Source organism: Onychostruthus taczanowskii, unplaced genomic scaffold (assembly GCF_017590055.1).
Source record: "Onychostruthus taczanowskii isolate IOZ18803 unplaced genomic scaffold, ASM1759005v1 scaffold20, whole genome shotgun sequence".
Lineage (NCBI taxonomy): Eukaryota > Metazoa > Chordata > Aves > Passeriformes > Passeridae > Onychostruthus > Onychostruthus taczanowskii.
Window position 1 is genome coordinate 4,311,995 of NW_024499240.1, and position 19,094 is coordinate 4,331,088.

The following is a 19,094-nucleotide window of genomic DNA, read 5'->3' on the forward strand; positions in this document are numbered from 1 at the left end:
CGGAAAAACTACAGTACCCGGCGGGCCGCGGGCGAGACGGCGCAGGGCTGTCCCCGCCTGGCGTCTGCGGAAACCGGAGCTGCGGCGGCCAGGGAAGCGCGGGGCGCGGAGCTCCGTAGGAAGGCCTCGGTTTGACTCGCTCGCGAGTCAAGGAGCAAGGGGCCTTTCGGGCCTTCTCCCGCTTCGCTTCACCTCTCGCCGGGCAAGGGCGGGGCTTTGAGATTAACCCGGCGCGGGCCTGGGCCTGCAAGGCTGCAGCCCTGCCGAGAGCGAGCCTGGAGCGGGGGAGAAAGGCGATCCCGCCCCGCGGGCCGAGAATATGCCCGCAGGCGGCTGCCGGCGGGGGCAGGGCCGCCCTCCGGGCGTGCGGGGTGCACAACGTGTGCCGCCTCCTCACCCGCAGGGCCCACGGCTTCTATGCCAGAGATGCTGGTGTCGCCCACAGGAAGAACCTGGGACTCCTCAGGAGGATCATGTGTCAGGTAACGGGCGGCCTTTCGGCGCTGGCTGCAGCCCCGCGCGTTCGGGCTTTCAGCCGAGTGACTGAGCCCAGGTGTTCGAGAGACACCCGGTAACGCTGGAGAACAAGTCTGGGGAGAAAAAAGGTGCCGTTTTGATGAAGAGAGTAATGGTTAAATTTATTTTACAAGGCTCAGACCTAGAAATGTAGAGAGGATTGTGCTGGGCAGAAACTGCGAAGGCAGTTACTTGTGTATCTGTACAAGTATTACATACTTGTGTATCTAATAATTGTGTTAGAAATTAGCTTTTGTGAGATTTTATATCACCTATTTCCCTAAGATAGCTTCATATTTAATACAGGCAAGTTGATGACAAAATATTCCTTACCTCTGCTGTCCATAATAGCTAATTAAAAAAATGTAGTTTGGTCTTTAAAAGGGACAAAATTTTCACATAAAAGGTCTGTTAATTTTATTTATAAAGAATAAGTAAGATTCTTTCTCATGTATTCAGCAGTAAAGTTTTAATTAATGTAAGTTATTAAGTTGCAGGAGCCAAAGAAAATATTTTCAGAAGCAAAGTTTGTTACAGCCATCAGTAGTTAAAACTATTGTGTTTCAGGAAAGTACTAAATTCAAGAATGTTTGGACAACTCATTCTGCATCTCCTATTGCATATGAAAGAGGAAGAATTTACATGGACAATTACCAATGCTGTATTACCAGGTAATAAATTTACAATTATGAGGTACTGACTTACAGATTTGAGACTCATTCTGTGTTATATTGCTAATTTTACTCATATAAATAGCTGCTCTGCATTAAATGGAGTTTACTTGGGAGCAAAAAATAAGCAGGTGATAAATCTTTGGTTTACAATCTTTGAATTATATTTAGGTGCTGTTTTATCTTAATGTGACACTACTTTGGTAAAAGAAAGCCTGATCTTTCAGGTGCAGTGTAACCTCAGCTTTCAGAGCAGGAATGGAAGATTAACCCAATTTTCTAGTCTTGCACTAAAAAGCCAAATGAGTTATTTGTAGTCAGGCAACTAGCACTGTGCTAAAGCGTGTGTCATAGAATCAGCCTGTGTAGCAAGCTCGGTACTATGTGAATTCTGTATAAAATAAGTAAATTATTTGTCAAGTAAAAGTACAGCCTGCAGTATGTGCTAATTTTTGCAAATGTATTTTGTAGATCAATTCTGTGATCTAATATATTCTCCGTGATCAGTTGCAGAGACACAGGTTAGGAGGCGGCACATGGTAGGGTGGAGGACAGGAAATCTGTGTGCACCAGCCCTTGAGCTTGCCTGTCCCTACTGTGAGGGAAGTAGCATGGACTTGAAGAACTGCATTGCTGAAGAAGTTGGGGACAGAGCAGTTTTGAGATAGATTAACTTAATTGACTCTTAGTGGTTTACCCTGACAGACTAGTTTGTATTTTATGTATCATATGACACTATCATCCACAGCTGAGATCTCAATCTGCTTTTATTCCTACATTGTCTGAATGTTTTCAGTACTGGGTTAACCTGTCTAACATCTTTGAGGTTTTTCTTTGTCTCATCCTCTCCCAGAGGGCAAAACTGTACACAGACTAAGGTTTTATTTTGTTGCCTTTTTCCCCACCTGGAAATGAAACTCGAGATAATTTTAGTAAGGAGGTAATATAAAAGGGGATCTTCAATGGAGGCCTTCAGAGGCAGTTATGGAAAGATGTCCACAGAAGGCCACCCTTACAGGGATGAGTACACATTTACAGGTTTTAGGAAATTAGTATAATTGATAAAAAGCCCCATTTAGGAGGACAAGTGGTGATGTAATTCCACCTTCCAGGTCAAGCCCCTTCTCTGGAGCCCCCCTTTCAGCGCTAGTTGTACTTTGTCCATGAAGATGTATCTCAAAGAGTTCTTCTCAGTCTTGGTTCCCAGGCAGAACCAAGATAGCACTGGGGGCCTTGTACCTCCCAGGGCTTGGAGCTCTGGTATTTGTTTTGTCTTTCTGCCTAGGGAAAGGCCATGGAAAACACTACTAATTAATTAGCTACTAATACAATAGGTGACAGAGTTACAAATATATGTGTGAAGAATACAGAGAATATAAAAAAGGAAAAAAGACAAAACCCAAATGGCATTAATTTTAATTAGTAGAGGGTTTTTTTAAATACTTGAACATGATGCCACACCTTTGTTATAAAAGGCAGCATTGGAAGAACCTGAGGGGAAGGTTGCAGGATGACCATTAGTTTTTGAAATACGCTTTCTTCTTCATGAATATCACTACAGCAAGAACTATTGTTACTATTGTTTGTTACTTAAAATAAAACAACCCAAAACTAAAAGTAAACCTGAAACTAAAAAAAAAAAGGCAACCAGACCAAAAGATTTAGAGAAGATAATCTTTTAAATATTACGTTATATTAACTGTTGTTTATTAGGCCTTATTTTGAGAGCAATTTGAGGTATGTTTACCAAGTAAAAATAAGATGTTTAGATTTCTGACCTGCCTAAGGAGAAAGCAGGATTTATAAAACTGTATGAAGTGACTTGTTGATAGAAAGTGGTGTATTAAAAACACTAATGATTAGCAATCATTTTTCTTTAGCATTGCACAACAGCCAAGACTAATTTATCAAAAGTCAAAGTGTGCCAAGTCTGAAAAAATAGAAGATGCTTTATTATTGGAATGCCCACTGGTAAGATTACTTTTTACTAGAACACTTTTGTGCAAAATACTAAATTAATATATTTTGATGAAACACTTAGAATGGAGTGGTTTTTCCTTGCAAACTATTTTCTCAATGTTTTTATGGAGTTAGGTCATTAAAGGTTTGCAACATGTGCCTTATTTACATTAACTGAACATTTAGAGGTATACTTCTCTGAATTTCTCAATAGTGCATTCAGATGCTTTTTTCATAAGCTTTCATGGAAGATTTTAAAACCAGTGCTTTTATTCTTATGCAACTAATTCTTAATTCCTTACAAAACAAATTCTTAGATTTTTATTTATTTTTTTAAATGCAAGGACAGTAGCTGGGAATTTTAGTTTTCTTCAGATCTGTTGACATTAAAAAAACCAAAAAGCAGATACACTGGAGGCCCATTGAAGTAACTCTGCCCAAAAACTCTTCTACTGTTTCTACCTGATAATTGCATAATTTCTCTCCTTCACCCAGTGTCCACAGAGTTTAGAAATATTAGCCCTATCCTTGAGGTGCCTAAAACTAAAGCAGTGTAAGTATCATTTGTAGCAGTTACTGTTGAGTTATTACTGAATGTCTTCTTTTGAAATACTTAAACAATTTTCTCTTCAAGATTGGTATCAATTAGATCCATAAGCTGTTAATTTTTGCAAGGAAAATATTTTTTAAGGGTGCCTTTTCTAGAAAAGGTAACTGTCTTGCAAAAAGTGTGACAGCAGATTTATGTCATAGGTAATTATTTGGCATGGACATGAGCTTAGAGATACTGATCTGATTAGCAGGCAGCTTTCCTCCTTCAGTTTTTGAGGAGTGTGTATTTACTTTCATGTTCATCTGTGTCAAAATGTTTTGTATCCTCCTGATACAAGCTTTTTTCTAATAGCCTTTTTTTAATGTAGGGGGAAATGCTACCGAGTCCATCAGATTATAAAGCTTCCCTGATAGTCTTGACAGTGCAGAACTGGCTTCTACGTCTCTCTGCTGATAGTGGAGAAGTACTGGAAAAAGTGTATCTTGCTGGTTCCTGTTGCAAATTCTTCAGGTATTAAACAACAACCAGGCTTCATATCATTAACAGTCAGTAGTAGTATAGTGGAGAAGGAGAGCTTAATATAATGAACAGTGATTAGTACTATAGAGGAGAAGGGGAATCGTGTTATTTTAGTACTACCCTATGGCTGACAACAGGCTTGTTAATCTAGAACATTACCTGCTGTTCCTGCATGCTCTTGTAGAAGAATTTTGTCTGCTTTAGTATTATGGTGTCAAGTTTGGTATCAAGTTCCACAAAACGTAGCCTACTATTTGCTTTTCTTTGACAACTTTACAGCCTTTAGTATTGCAATGGCAACATACCAGGAGAGGACTTTAAGAGCTGAAAAACAAACCTGATCAAACATACAAATTATATGTTCGAAGTCTGAGCTGTTTTTAATTTGCCAAGGTTCTTCTCCATAAGGTAGCCATATTTCTCTTTTAAAGCAGGGCAGGTACTGCTTCCGGTAAACTGCTAATTTTTTTTGGTTTTCAGAAAATAATATTTAGGCTGAATGATAGGAAAGTGGTGATTATGAAAGGAAGGAGAACAATGAAGATAGTGAATATTCATGCTTTCCAAATTTTTCTCACAATCCTATATGAAATAAGTCATTCCTGGTTCCATGGATTTCTGCATTATTGCAAACAGCACCTCTTCCAAATCAAATACTGAAGTTTCTCTGGGCACAGACATCTGCTTAGTTATAGTTGATTATATTTTATGTGAAATAATATATTAAGAAATGGTTTTTAAATGGTTAAGACAGGCCTTTCTTGTCACAAACAGGTATCTGAGCTGGGATACTCCTCAAGAGGTAATGATTGTAAAGTCAGCTCAGAATAAGCTCCCTGCAGCAGCACGGCAGGTAAGTGTGTTGAAAAACTCATTTTTGCAATATTGATCCAAAAAAAATTTACAAGCACAAAGATGGGGACATTATACATGGTTACTATGGAAAAAGATAAAGATGTCCTACCTTTAATAACTATACTCAGTATTGTTCCTTCCTAGGCAGGAATCCAACAGACTGTATTGTTTTATCTTGCTGTATTCCAAGTTTTGCCTCTTTCATTCATTGGAATGCTGGAAATAAACAAAAAGGTAAGTTAATTTCTCTAATAATATGTAATCTGTAATGTAGTTCTATGACAGCTGTAGTTTAGACACTTATTTCAGAAGTCATACTTACAAGCTTGTAAAAGCAATTGAAACATTAATTAGCAGCAACTGAGTATCAAACACAAGTGTTCTTGTGTCTGATAGGGGTGTTGGAGCAAATAGTCTTAATTCTAAGGACCAGAAGAGAAGATACAAATGGATTCTCTTACTGGGTTACTCTTTGACATGCAGCAGGACTTTAGCCTTTTCTTAGAGCTATCATAAGAATTAAGGAACCCTAAAGTGTTTGTATACTTCTTTTCACCTCCTTAAACACAGATGTACCTCTGACCCAGTCCTGGTAATAGTCTATGAATTCTATATGCAATTACAAATGTTTCACACTTTTATTATCACTGCTACTGAATAACAAAAGTAAATATATCTTGCTTTATCAGCCAAGAACAAGCAACCTGAGTTCAGTTTCTGACCTATAAGTAAGTGTATATACATAGGAAGAAACTTTGAGCCAGATTGTAATTTTTACTGTTCTATTTTAAGTCAGGAAGGCTCTGGATACAACTTACACATTAAACAGTACAAACATGGAAACTCTGTCTATGTAGGTACTATGACTTTTAGGGTCCGGAGTTGGAAGCTGGAGTTTCAGCTGGTGCTAGGTTGGGTTGAGGCTGTAATTGAAACTGGGCCTGGGAAGTGAAGGCAGGGGTTTAAACTTTTTAATTTGGGCCCATGAAAGCTTGGGGGTTCTGTTCAAAATTAGTATTTAGGACTGGAAAAAACGTTACCAGTATCAAAGGTGTTCTCAGTCTGGTTAGGAATGGCATGCCAGATTCATCATGGTCATAGTAGGCAAAACACGTGAAGGAGTTCTTCAGCTGAGTCTGTACTGATACTCATCAGAGAAATTGTTAAAACTGTAATGGACAGGGCAGCATTTGGGATGTGAGAATACACCCAACAGGAGATGCAGGCAGTGAAGGCAGTGCCAGACCTGACACAGATCAGTGGAATGTAACTGTTGGATTGGATTTGGGGTTAGTGTTACTGCCGAAGGCTGCAGAATGCACCTCATGAATCAGCTTTACTGAGATGGTATACACAGTACATTGTGAGTTCAGAGGTTGTGAGGCTGAGGTCTCAAGGATGAGACTTTAGAGTTGGAAGATTATTAGAGTTTGTGTCTGAAATACACTGAGACCTAAGCTAGCAAATTTATTGAGAAAGAGCCATAAAACGAAATAAAAGGCAAAGTCTCAGGAGTGAATTTCTCTTTCAGAACCAAACAGATCACAAAATCGCTGGTAGTGTTAAGATGTAGGTGTCTTACAGTGTCTGGGTTTCGTAGTTTTTTATTGTTTTTAAGCCTCTTTTAACTGCTTTTTCACATAGTGAGTCAGATTAAAGAAAACTACATTTTTAAGCATATCTATTAAAAAAAACCCTATCAACTTCATACGTTGGTATTAATTAAATATTAAGAATTAGTTTGTGGGGTTAGCTCAGTGATGTGTTAAGCAGTGGCACAAATGAATAGTGCATAATTATTAAAAAAGATAAGTCAACTTCTCATGTATATGTCTAATTTGGATTCACAGAGAACCCTTTACTCCGTGACAGCTGGATAATGTAGTTTTAGTACAGCTGTATGCAGTCATAGAGTTGTGATTAGACTAGTATTTTACACTGAGGGTGAAGAAAGAACAGAAGATCTGAAATCAGGACTTTTAGATTGAGTTACAAGTTTTGCTAACGTGGGATGCTGAATAATATAATCTATTCATGTATGATAATAACTGGGTAGCATGATATGAAGATATACTGAGAATTGATTAGAGTATGAATCTGCTTGCAGAATATGACTAATGTAACCTCAGGTGTTAACTGCAGTGCAATGGATTAAAGAAACTCAGCAGAACGGATGAGTTACAGAAAACTTGAACTTAAATACTGATCATAGAGTTTGGTCAGAATGAAGAAAAAAAGTGATTGCAAAATCAAGGACATAATGTCAGTTATTTGTGTTTTCTCTTAATTATTTCTTCTCTAATAGATTTTTTTACTTCATTTTATTCCAGATTTTTGGTAATAGTGTGACAGATGTTGCTGTTTCTAATGGAATCCTGATTGTAATGTATAGCATGGGTCTGGTCAGACTCTATAACTTCAAGGCCATTTTGGAACAGGTAATGAAATAAAAGAATTTTCATACAGCCCATGCTATTTTTGGGTAACAAGTCATAAATATTCCTGTACTCTACTTAAGTACAAGGGGTATGTAGGTTCCTGCCTAGATCTATTTACAGTCAGAAGACAAAAATGGACACACTATGGGAAAAACTACTTGCAACAGTTACAGGTGGCAAAACATAAGAGATATAGGGATAGACAGGCACTTCTGGGGAATGACATAAATGTTACACCAGATGTGCTTCTCTCTACACCTAGTCTGTAGTTATGGATGGTTGTTAAGGCCAGAGACTGGTGGGCATGGGGAAGTTTGATCTCAAACAGAAGTGCAGTTAGACATGGGAGTTTATATCCTTTCAATCAAAAAATCAAACAATAATTCAAAAATAAGACCTCAAGCAGTATCTAACAAGATAAAGAATGCAGTAGTAATAGACAATAAAACTAAACAGCAAGTAAATATGCATCTGTAAAGCTAAATTGTTCTATTTATTTTAGTTCATGGAACAACCATTTAATTTGGGACAAGAATTCAACTGGAATGGTCAAGTGGGAGTTGTAGGAAAGTATCCATTTGGTCTTCCATGTAACATTAAAATAACAGGTAATTATGATCTTTGTATTGGCTTGACTGTGGCTTTTATGAATTGATTGTGGCTTATTTCACACTAAGAAAAAATATTAAAATTACTGTGCTCATATTGTGCTGTAGCTGTATTCTGGATTTACATTATAGTAAAATGTGCTTTGCTTTACTTCTAATTACAGTAATAATTATATAGGACACACGAAGAAAACTGTTAGAGCAACTAAGCTGTCTGAAAAACTTTATAATCAATGCATGAAATGGAAAGCACTTTCTTTATTTCTGAGATGCAATTGCTCTTGAGAAAGAGGAAGGACTAGGATATCTGTTGGTAGCAGCCAGAAACGGAATATGGTGTGTAAGCAAAAGATGTGAGAACATTAACTTGAAGAGGAAATTCAAGGAGACTGAATACAATTTGTCTGACTTGAATTTTGATAGTCTAAGTTGTCAGAAATGTGCTGATTTCAGTAAAATGAATTCCTGAGAGGAGAAAAAATTACTAAAAACTATTCTAATGCCTCAAATCATTAACTTATAAATGTTCTGCATAATGTAATGACTTCTTTCTCTAAAAGTAAACAGTGGCTTCTTTTGTGCACTTGAGATTAGAATTTGGTGCTAAGAATCTTAATGAATGACCAAAGCCTGAGACTTCTTTTGAAATTTATTTTCTTTAAAAATACATTCTCACAAGCCTACACTTGAGGCATCTAAGAAAATTTAAAAGGTTGGTTTCACAAATATCAAAGAATGCATGCATTTATTTATTTAATTTTGAATGTTTATGTATTGAATGTTTTTTTCAGGTGATTGTCCACATAAAAGTGGTTTTTTTTTTTTAGAGTGTCAGATAATAAGAGAGAAATCAATCGAGATTTATATAAAAATGAGGGATAAAGATAAAAGAAAAAGTAGAGATAAAGTACAGACCTATATAGTGAGGTTAAAATTCAATGTTTTATCAAAACAAAGCAATAGGTTGCTATATTTGATGTCTCAGTTTTTGCAAAGGGAAATCTTCCCCCCTTTTTTGTCTTCATCTCAATCTGTGAAACCACCATTTAATGTTAGGGACTGGTGGAAAACCTGCTGTGGGGAACTTCAATAGGAAGATTTGATCTCGTGGCTTATAGATTATTGTAGTTTTTAGTTTTGAGATTTAAAACCAGTGTACTGGAGGAAAACCTTTTTGATCTTTAATCATAGTCAGGAATTTGTGGTTAGAAAGTTTTGAACCCATGACGTACATTTTTCATGCTTGCTTTTTGCAAATAGTCGCATTCCTGCGGGTTTTGAGTTGTTTTCTTTCAAGAATGAGATGGGCAAATGCTTCAGTGAGCAAGATCTTAGCAGTTTCAGAGTACAGGCTTGTATTTACTATAATTTAACACTGTGTAGACTTCTTTCTTACTTAAGTCCTAGCCTCCCTACAGAAATTGCCTGAAGGGATGGGCATTATTACAGTACTGTTTTTATGGTGTGAGGTACCCAAAAGGAAGTGTATAGAGATCAAAACATAAAGGCTAAGATGTACTGTGCTACAGCTCTTAGCTGCTGCTGAGGAATTGATTTTGGTCACAGTGTTTTTTTCTGAATGGCTGGCCCGGAACTTAAAATGGTAATTTGATTTATTGTTAGCTGATACAGTAATTTCAGAAAAAAAAAAAGCAAGGAGAAGGATGCTTTGTAGAAACCTTTTCTTATTATTATTTCTTTGGTTTTATTTGCATGTAGTACACTTGCTAGTGCTGCCAGGAACAGCTTTGTCTAGATAAGTTTGCAGAGTTTAAAGTAAGTAAACAAAGAAGCTGAACTGGAGATTGAAAACTGGCAAGACTTGGGAAAGGACTTGCAAACAATAAAACAGGAGGTGTTTAGCTACAAGAGCAAGTGACATACAAGTGGGAATGATGGAGTTGAGGCAGCAGAATCACATTATCACAGTGGTTTAGGTGGAAACCATAATAGGAAAGGCATATTTTATAAGCAGCCTCTAGTACTCAGTATTGATATACTATTGAGATACATTTAATTGTATAATTTAGTCCATCTACCAGAATTTTTGAGGGACCTTGATATATAAGCTTTATTTTAAAAGTTGTTTGGGTCACAAACTTTCTTAACTAATTTTTCATTATCTGACGAATTTTAGTATCAGTAGGTCCTTTGCTTATGCTTCCATCTTCAACATTCTCTACATTTCCAGCAGATGCACGAGTTTTTTATAACATATAGTTTATTATCTCTTGCACAGTATTTCCCATGTGTCATTCCAAAAGGCAAATGGGACCCAGCCACTTTCCAGCTTAGGAAAGACTTCATTTCCATTGGCAGTGAACTAATTCCATTCAATCTAAATGGCTAAATTGATGGAAACATGGACAAAGGAAGAGGAGAGAAGCACTCCATAAACATAACATGTGATGTCATGTGACAGCACCATTGGCATTAGGATAATTATCTAGACAAAGCAGGAAAAAAACAAGTCAAAATTTGGATAAGACCTTTGGGACTCAAAGTCCAGATAAGAACCTTGTTCTCCTTGCACTAATTCAGTTTGGGTTTTTATATTCTGCCTGTTTAAATTCCCCTTGTAATTGCAGATTTTCTCCATGTTTTTTCCCCAGCTTTTCTCTGTACTGTTAGAAAAACTTGATCTTTAGTCTAGAATTGTTTCAGTTATAGCAGCTGTAGAAATTGCTTTAATTTAGCTAGTTGACAGAAGTTGTAAAGTTCATTTCATTAAAAATGCCTCTCATTTAGTAAAAGGAATACTTGTACTAATGGCCTAGTACATCTCAGTAATTTATCCCAACTGAAGTGAATGGAAAACTAGGTACCTTTTGACATTAATTTCAAAAAATTCTATATTTTGATTGATTTTTATGGACTCAGCTACTGATTGAATCCATCGTGGTCCACACTATTTTGTTGTATTACACAAAAGGAGAAAGCAGAATTTGAATATTCTATCTTCCTGCATTTAACTCTGTTATTTGAGGTTGCTGCTTGCTGTTTCCAGTTATTTATCACTGGTTTTCTCAAGAGAATAGTGACCATCTTGATATGGTCTTAGATCTGTTATGTGTGCAACCTTTCTCAATCAGATGAGCTGGAATAATTTAAATTATTTGCTGTGTCTTTGCTTGTAAGTCAAAGGTGCTAGAAGAGTATTCAGCATCAAGATCTGAAAAGGCAGTAACCCTCCTTCTGAAGGGAGGGAGGGAGGAAAGAAGAGGGAACTGCAGATGTGCACCTGGATGCTGGGTGAGGTAGCATAGCTGGCACTAGAAAAGAGTTAATAGCCAATGTGTTTCCACCAATCTTCAAAAGTTCTGAAGAATTAGTAGCTTTATTGGAATTTAGAATTGTAAGGATCAATGGAATTATGACTGTTCTGCTACTAATGGTGTTAACATTACCAAATATTTGCAGATACCCCACCTTTGCTATTTGAAGCATCTTCTCTGGAGAATGCATTTCAAATTGGAGGTTACCCTTGGCATTATATCATCACACCAAACAAGAAAAAACATAAAGGAGTCTTCCATATTTGTTCTCTGAAAGACAATGCTTTGGTAATACATTCAGAAAGCAGCTTCTCTGAAATGAATGTGTATTATGTTTGTCTTCATCTCGTATTCTGAGTAGGTTACAATACCTTTGTTTACCAGCGCAGTGCTTTCACAGGGCTCACCCCAGTATCAAATTAGCTGGCCCACGGAGTCATGTGTAAAATACTTTCTTCTGAATCAGTACTGCTTCTCCTATTTCCTTCATTCCAATACAATAGTAGTGCAGTCAGAGCTACACAGCACTGTATTCATGACTTAAAAGTTAAGTCTCATTACCTGTTTCCTTGCATGGTAACACCCTAAAGCACTTCTGATTAGTCGGCCTACTAAATGCTGACTACAGAATTATTTTAAATTTTATGATATTGCAGAATAAATGTCCATTGTTTATCTTTGACTTGTACCTTCTTTCTCTCCCTGAAAAAGATTTGATTGCTCAGTTTAATCCCCTTCTGTCCCTATAAAGGTTTTATTAGTTAGTTTAATCTGTTCCTAATTACTTTTTGTTTATGTACTATTCATCGTTTGAATACTATTTTTGTGAGCTCTCCATCTCAGCTTTTATTTTGAATGTGGAATTGATCTGAAGATCATTCTGTATTTCAGGCAACTTCTGGGCCTGTTAAGAGTTTCTTGACTAAATAAGTCTCATCTGAAAATGTCCTTATCTTTTTTGCTTGCCTGATCAGTTATTTTCTCTCCTTATTTTCAAAAGTGATGTTCCACAATTGTGGCTGAAGATCAATTTTGATTCCAATGGGCTTGCAGAATCCTTTCTCATCTGGTTTTTTCTATGTGGATTCACATATTTGGCAATTTGAATGATCCATGTCAGTTAAATTTAATAACAGAAAGCCACTGTCAAAATACCAAGATTTTGACTGGCTTGCATCTGATTGCTGAAATCCAAGGTATTCCAGGCTTACATGCTCCACAAATAATTTGCACTAAAGAGGCTAAGACTGAGGTTTGAAACTCAAGTCAAACTCTGTGCTAATGTTTGTCGCATGTCTCTTCACATGCCATGTCTTGGATACTCAAATAGCTGGAATTGTTGAAGTGTTTGCACAGAGTGTAGGTTAAATATTCATTCTGCTTAGTTTCAGGACAGTACAATATATAGCTAAGGTACAAGGTTATTGCTTATTGCATGTTAAAAATCTCTAAACTGCTTCACTGAATACCTTGAGAATTGGAACTGAGTTTTTTTATTAATATTGTTGCTGGTTTTATTATTGTTCCATTGCCATCCTTTCTGGTCATGTTTAGGAGCAATACTTAAAAACCTCCAGAGGTATATAGTGAGGAGCTTAGTATTTCCTCTTTAATTAGATCTGGGAGACTTTCAAAATACTAATATTCTAAGCTTTCCTTTTATTCTTCAGGCAAAAAATGGCATACAGGATATGAAATGCTGTTCACTTGAACCTGACTGGATATATTTCCATCCAGATATGTCAGGTAGAATAATCCACGTGGGACCAAATTTGATAAAGTATGAGCCTTTTTTACTCAAATCTTTTATTCATTAGAGAAGTTGGCGTAATGGCATAAATTTAGTAGTCTGATGATTTGCAGGCCCAAACACTCATCAGACTATAGAAACTATAAAATCTATTAATTTGTCAGAATCAAACATTCTTCTAGAAACATCTGCAGATTTCTGTGTGATGAATGTGAGCACTAGAGGCCACTGTTTAGGTTTTTGCATGAGAAATACTCAAGGACCACTGTATCAAAATTCCACTGATAAACATTAATTACAAAAATAACTAATTTCCATTTTATTTATTAACAGTGTTTTAATGTACTTGATTAAAAAAAATCTATAGAAATGTTGTAGTAAGCAGATTAGAATACATTACTTACTTTGTAATTTGTTTCTTTTGTAGAGTCTTAAAGCTTAAGGAAGTTAAAAATCATGCAGATCAAATGGAGATTGCAGAAGATTTTACGATTGTAGCCAACAGAGAAAACTGTGTGAGTTTAGTGTCTGAGATCACAATGTGTGTGATTTTGAGCTATAAACAGGGGGTTTGCACATTTGAGTAATCACTGTGTTTTATGGGATTTATCCAAGTTTTATTGAAAGACATGCTCTGTCTTCATTGGACTTCAAGCAGTATGAAAAGAATTTTGAAATCAGTAACACTTTCGGGACAGATTTCTGAAACCTTCAGTCTTTTCTTTAGTTTTCAGTGTTCTTTAAGGTGTGCAGTGTAACCATGTATCATGGATATAAAACATACTTAAAAGATGGTGACAGATTTCCTTCAAAGGAAGGTGCCACCAAGTGATAATTGTGTGCATCTCTGGTGCTCAGGTAAGTTGGTCATACAAATGCTAGAAATGTTTCAAGTCTCTCATAACTTAGGGGTAAGTCTTCATAAGACAACAAAGACACTACATTGCTTCCAAAAGTCCATTCCTTTTCCTGGCCATGCACACCTGTCATTCTCTTGTGCCAAGTTTGGCATTTGTCTAACCCTTGGTGAGCCAAATCAGTGCTCCAACACAATAACCTGGCAGAAAAGGTGAGTACTTTCTGCTTGCTTGTTTTGCTGAATTCAAGCAGAACAGGACTCAGTCATCAGTGGATCAGAAGTGCGGAAAGGTAGAACCAAGTGTGAGAGGATTTAAAACTAGTGATAGAAGTGAGCTCTTTAATCACCTCCGTTGTTTCATGAAGTCTTTTGTGATACAGAATCACAAAGACAATCTAATGTCAAAAAGGTTAAAGAGCACACGTGAAAAAAATTCTGGGTAGTGCCTGGAACTGTCATTTTGATTCAGCAGACAAGGTTATGTCTTACCTAAAAGCAAGTTTTTATAGTTTGAATACTGTAAAATGTGCAAATCTGTGATGCTAATCTTTAAGTTTTTGTGGGAAAAAAGGTTTCTGTATTAAAAATCTACACAAACTCCAGAACAAAACTTGTATTGAATTCAAAAACTAAATGCCAACTAAATGCCAAGTCATCTAATAAGTTGCCTTACTGCTTTTTGAGAGTTGTGTAGGTAACTTCTGTTACAGTAAGAAGAAAGAAATATGAGTTCTAATCCTGCCTATGCTGTGCTTGTTCCTTTTGACTTCTATTAAGAGACTGATAACCAATTTTTAAGTATTTCTGGTGTTAATGAAGCCCAGTGAAAGCAGCCATGGTGGTTTAAAATGCTACTTCTCCCATCTTCTGGAAGTAAAAGTTCAGGAAAAAAATCTGTGGTGATTTAGCAGTCTTAATTCTCATTCCAGCATCTTGGTTCTAGTCATTTCTGTTCAAAAAATTATGGTAGCTGAGAACCTTTGCCACCTCTGTGAGACACCTCTGAATATGAGTAAACAGCAATAATATCTCAGGTAAAGTCACCAAGTTCACGAAATCATAAAGAAAACAGCAGCACCAGGGCTGTGCCTAGCTAATGAGTAAAACAAGGTCAGAAAGCAAAACATATGGAACAGATACATTGTCAAATCGATAGAAGTAACATTGCTCCGAAGTCTAGAGACACTTTTTTTTATGTTTCTCCAAAGGTGAACAACAATGTTACTGTAACAGCTTCTGGTCGAGTGGTGAAAAAGCGTTTTACCTTGCTGGATGATGACCCGGAACAAGAGGTAACTGATGTAGTGAGAGCACTTCATGGATTGCTTTAGTATTTAGCTAGCCAGAAGCCCTTCTTGTTTCAGGTGCAGTGGGTGTAACCATTTGCTGTGTATATCCTTGAATTCTTTATTCTTCTTCTCTTTGTCTTCTTCCAATTGTTTCACATGCTGCTTATCATCTTTTCTCCTTGGTCAACATTTGAGCTTTGTATTTTTTTTTTTCTTTCAAGAACTGATTTTATCCCCCATCACATTATCATAATTCCATGTGACTTCAATGGCACAGAAAAGATACGTTAATGTGACAAGCCATTTCTCTTTTCTCCATTTAAATATCTACTTTGAACATTTCTTATAAAGCATTTTATGAAATTAAAGAAACTTTTTTTCTTCCTCTGCTTTAGAATCCTCTTGTCTTTTTCTGTATTTTTCTCTCCCAGTTACTTTGATGGGATTGTAGGATAAAGTATTTAGCACTTTTTCTTTAAGTAAATGCTTGAGATTGAAAACAGCACTTGAGTCTTAAAAGGCTATGAAAAATATTTTTTAGCTCTCTGTCTAGAGTTCGATCTGTAATTGACATAAGCACAACAGGTAAAATTCATTCGTTTTTGGCAATCACTCCTATTCTTTATTCTGAGGAAATAGATTTTACTATGGTAAAAATAGAGCACAGTCCAGTATAACCCTTAAGGGTCTGCAGTTTATTTTTTTCACTTTTTCTTTTAACCATAATAAAAGTAACTGCACACTATTTTTTTTTTCGTGCTGTTACGCTTCACTTGTGATTCCAGTAAATGTTTTTACATTGTGGAAGAAAAGGACTGGCTTGAATTTTGAGTATGTCACAGTGAGGTAAAGGCAATCAAGGTCATTCACAATCTTCTAATTTTGGTGTCAGTTCTTCACTGACCTATAATCTGTGGAGCAAGAGAGAGATCTGAACATACAGATATTCATGGAATTACTCTAATGTACCCATTTCCTCAAAACCAACAATGGTTTAAAGCTACACTGTCTATTAGCATCTCTGCTTCAAGAGCCTAAATATACTTATTTGGCCACTTCAGAAGTACTTATTTTCTATTTCTTATATGCTACATAAAATATACATGTACTTGCACATTAGGATTTTTCAGAACAGCACTTAATTTTCTTCTGCTTAAGGAATTTTTGCTGAAATACCCTGACAACTCATGTTGGGAAAAATGCCTGTTGGATACTGGGCTCCCAAGTTTTCTTTCAGATAAGAAGACTTAAGAACTAGAATTTGCCCAATACTGCTTTCACATGAAGAAAAAATAACTATGCAATTTACGTATAGGGGAATGTGAGTTTGTGTTTGATTTGTAAACTTGAGGTTTTGTTTTTTCTAAGACATTCAAAATTGTGGACTATGAAGATGAATTGGATTTATTATCCACTGTGGCAGTTACTCAGATAGGAGCTGATGGAAGAGCTCACCTTGACTTTCACTGCAATGAACATGGGATTCTACTTAAGAGTATTCCATTAAAGGAGTCCTGGGATGTGGTGAGGAAAATTCTTGTCTTTTGTTCCCACTGTCTCTTCCCCATACTCATTCACATACCACTTTTGTTCAGATTTCATGCAGATATATAAGCAGTGTTGCAAAGAGATAAGACTTGCATAAAATAATAATTACAGCTCTAATATTGTAAAAATACTCCATCAGACAGTAGTTCATTTACCTGAAAATCTCCATTGTTTGAAATTGTTATTTTTTGTTGGTGGTTGTTTTGTTTGTGGTTTTTTTGGTTGGTGAAAGGGTTGTCTTTAATCTATTTTTGAAGTATTTATCAACTTAAATACTCCATGGCTAGTTATGTCAGACTAACTTTTCAACTTATAAAGAGTCTCCCTAGTTTAACTTGAAGTACTCATGCATAAAATGAAGCACAGACCTCACTGTATGTATATTTGGGAAGATGGAATGGGCTGTTCATACAGTCGACGTTTAGGTGGACATCCAACTTAGATGGTCTGAAATTTTCAGCACTGTTACTCCTCTTTTATCATTGACTGCATAGGCAACTTGTGGTCTTAAATCAGATGCTTTGAACTTAAATTCCTAAAATAGGGATGTGATAAACCTCTCAAAGTTATAAAATTCTGTCCTTTATCTGTGAAGAGTAAACTCTGTGTATCCACACAAAATTTCTGCCTGATCATGGAGTTCACCACCGTTAAATATTTTTTGTTCCTTGTGGAAAATGATACAAATATTAGCAAGTTGTGGAAATAGAGACTGCAATCATCTGAACTTTTTTTTTCTCATTTCAGACTTACAGTCATGAAGTTTACTTTGACAAAGACCTCGTATTACATATAGAACAGAAGCCTAATCGGAGATTCAGTTGTTATGTTTACCAGATGGTATGTGACACTGCAAGAGATGATGATTCTTAATGCTATACAAAACAAACCAGAAAGTGTTTAGTAAAAAAAGGAGGGAAAACTTTTGTATATATTTAAGCCATAAACACCAGCTACAGAGAATTTTGGATGCTGTTTAAGGATACTGCAAGAGATGATGATTCTTAATGCTATAAAATAAACCAGAAAGTGTTTTGTAAAAAAAGGTGGGAGAACTTTTGTATATATTTAAGCCATAAACACCAGCTACAGAGAATTGTGGATGCTATTTAAGGACTCCATACATAGTAGTCAACTACTGTTTTTCTGGCTGAATTTAATCTTAACATTTTGTATTACTAGATAAGGTCTTGTTTCTTTTTTTCTTTGTGACACTTGCCTGTAGTTTATCATTGCTTTTCATGTATTCACCAGCACATCATTAATGCTAGATGCAGCATTTATTGCTTCTCTTCAGCAGTAGGATTGAAATACTGGACATCAAGGAGAAAGACGTGGACTTACCTATTATGTACCATCTGCTATGATCTGTCTTACATAGTTTTACCTATGCAACTCTGATGATGCCTTAAGAGGCTACCTAAAACAGAGGCTAAACAGTGTTAAAGGAATCAAGTGGGTATTTATAAAAAGGCCTTCAAAGGATACACCTTGGGCAGTACCTTGGAGCCTGAACGTGGCTCCACCCAAGATGGATGACAGGTCACATGTTTTCACACTTTTCTAAATTTTGGTTCATTTACATACTGGGGTTAATTGTCCAATTACAGCTTCAGGTTATGAAGTCCCATCCTCTCAGATTGCTCTCCTCAGTTCACTGTTGTTTATACTTTTTGGGCCTGAAGCTGCAACGGTGTCCTTGGTTCTCAGGCTGGAAAAGGATCGTTTTGTCTAACGAAACTGTGAAGAGAACTTGCTAACACTTTGTATGAAGTTCAGAGTTATATAATGATGATGCAGTACAGAATCTGGAAAATATGAAAGCTAAAACTTAAGGCATCTCTAATACAAACTGTTAATTAATCAAAGTATGTAAAACTATCTAGGATAAATTTTGTATGTAGTATGAAAATTGTAGTGTTACCATTAAACCACTTAGACAAAATCCTTCTCTTGGTTTTGTGTGAGAAATAAAATCACTCAGGTTTTCTGGCTGTGTATGTTTTGGTTTAAAGAGAAATATTAATAAATTATGTATTTTACTGATTTTTAATACATTTTTATATGTTTTTACATATATATGTATATCCAAGCAATTCTCTCCCTGACCCTGTTAAAGTTCAGGAGTTGTTCAGTCTTAGCCAAAGCTCCCAGCTGTTCATCCTTACTACTGTGTGCAGCATATCTGATACATTGGAGTTCTATGCAATATATTCAGAATCTGCAGAATGAAAGCTTTCATTTTAAATTAAAA

The 19,094-nt window shown here is 36.3% G+C and overlaps 1 protein-coding gene across 1 annotated transcript; it reads left to right on the forward strand.

The window, feature by feature from the left end:
* Window positions 1-55: 55 nt before the first annotated feature.
* DCAF17 (DDB1 and CUL4 associated factor 17) lies at window positions 56-18,886 on the forward strand. Its single transcript, XM_041403320.1, has 14 exons — window positions 56-482; window positions 1,084-1,187; window positions 3,068-3,158; window positions 4,067-4,209; window positions 4,993-5,071; window positions 5,218-5,307; window positions 7,404-7,511; window positions 8,014-8,119; window positions 11,540-11,682; window positions 13,065-13,174; window positions 13,572-13,659; window positions 15,212-15,295; window positions 16,661-16,816; window positions 17,588-18,886. Exons 1-14 carry the CDS (start codon window positions 474-476, stop codon window positions 17,711-17,713), a joined length of 1,437 nt encoding a protein of 478 aa, XP_041259254.1. The 5' UTR covers window positions 56-473; the 3' UTR covers window positions 17,714-18,886.
* Window positions 18,887-19,094: the final 208 nt, after the last annotated feature.